Source organism: Malania oleifera, chromosome 7, assembly GCF_029873635.1.
Source record: "Malania oleifera isolate guangnan ecotype guangnan chromosome 7, ASM2987363v1, whole genome shotgun sequence".
Taxonomy (NCBI): domain Eukaryota; kingdom Viridiplantae; phylum Streptophyta; class Magnoliopsida; order Santalales; family Ximeniaceae; genus Malania; species Malania oleifera.
Window position 1 is genome coordinate 11,109,440 of NC_080423.1, and position 1,627 is coordinate 11,111,066.

The 1,627-nt window shown below is 40.7% G+C and overlaps 1 protein-coding gene across 1 annotated transcript; it reads left to right on the top strand.

The window, feature by feature from the left end:
• Positions 1–862: 862 nt before the first annotated feature.
• On the top strand, positions 863–1,342 carry LOC131160747 (uncharacterized). The gene is made up of 2 exons (XM_058116628.1): positions 863–972; positions 1,048–1,342. The coding sequence occupies exons 1-2, from the start codon at positions 863–865 to the stop codon at positions 1,340–1,342; spliced, it is 405 nt and encodes a 134-aa protein (XP_057972611.1).
• The last annotated feature ends 285 nt before the right edge of the window (positions 1,343–1,627 follow it).

The following is a 1,627-nucleotide window of genomic DNA, read 5'->3' on the forward strand; positions in this document are numbered from 1 at the left end:
TAAATACTGGAAGTATAGGTTTTATTTTGGAGATATGTGTATATATGAGAATGCAGGCGATGAATGGTCATTTATGGATTATGGATAGAAATAGTAAACTCTGGTATTATTTTTATGATTGAGGATCATAGTTATATTTTTCGCTGCGTACATGGTATTTATTTATGGATTATCAGGATTTAATCAGGTATAATGCACCGGATTGGGTTTTAGGGTTCGAGGAGTTACAATTTGGTATTAGAGCAATAGATTTTGGGTTTTGCTAACTTAGGGATGATTTATACCAGAGTATAGGAAACAATTAGGATAAGGATACTAGATGAATAGGTTAGGCGTTGAGAAGTAGGTTTGGTGTAGGGAAGTATAGGGTTTTGTTTTATAGTTTAGGGGCGGAAGTACGTCGACGATTTCTTGTGATTTTTCTAAAGTAGTCGACGGTCTCAGAAAAGCCACGGTAAACCTTAAATGATTTCGTTTCTAAGCTGTGAGACTAGTCCTTATATGGAGAACTTGGATGTATATTGGATTTAAATTATATAATTATGTCATTGGAGTTATACTATGGAATTCTTATCTCTTTTCTGTCTTATTTTGAATGGATCCTAGAGATGAGGACGTAGAGGATGAAGAAAGGAAAGGTTTAGATACTTCCAGTGAAGAGGACATTGATACCTCTAAGATGCTGTAAGGTATAGCCTGCCAGGTTAGGGCAGAGATGAAGAAGGATCTCAGAGAACAGAACTGTCCACCTGCAGGTCAGGGCTGCAACATTATGGAGTTTATGAGTATGAACCCTTCGACCTTTGTAAGAGGACCTGATCCAGTGGCTGCAGAAAATTGGGTATAGGAAATAGAGGAGATCATGGTTGTACTTGATTGCACGAACGAGCAGAAGGTCCGTTATGCTGCATTCAAGATGACTGGAGAGGCGAAACGTTGGTGGCTTTCTATGAAGTTGCTAGAGGACCAAAGGTTGGGAAAGATAGCTCTTACCTGTGAGAGATTCAAGGAGTTGTTCTTTGACATGTATTTTCCTTCATCTGTCAGAGAGGAAAAGATTGAAGAGTTCACTAATCTGACCCAGGGGGAGATGACCATTGTGGAATACGCAGCAAAATTGGTGGAGCTTTCTTGCTTTGCACCATTTCTGATCTCGAACGAGGCAAGGAAGGCTAGGAAATTTGAAAAAGGCTTGAGGTGCAGAATATATGAGCTGGTGGTGGGGTTTCAGGTTCAGACTTTCTCAAATTTAGTTGATAAGGTTTCGGTGTTGGAAAAGAGTATCCAGAGTAGCACAGAGCCTTCAGAGCAGAAGAAGAGACCTGCACCATCTAGTTTTTAGACCGAGGTTAGTCAGGGATCAGGGAAGAAAGGAAAGGATGCAATGGACTCTGTATGCCAGAAGTGTAATAAAAGGCATGGTGGTGAATGTTGGTTTGGCACTCTTAATTGTTTCAAGTGCAGTAAGCCGAGACATATCAAGAAAAATTGTTGGGAATCATTGCCTATGGTATCTGTTCAGAACCTGGACTGGGGAAAACAATAGGTACCACTTGGAAGAGGTGCTCTGGCCCGAGTGTATACACTTCAGGCTGAGGAGGATGCCATTAGAGAAGCAGGTATGGAT

Excerpts from the sequence above, each read along its gene's own strand:
- LOC131160747 (XM_058116628.1), top strand. The coding sequence starts at position 863 with ATGGTTGTACTTGATTGCACGAACGAGCAGAAGGTCCGTTATGCTGCA. Across the intron at positions 973-1,047 it reads AAGTTGCTAGAGGACCAAAG|AGAGGAAAAGATTGAAGAGT; the intron begins GTTGGGAAAGAT and ends TTCATCTGTCAG.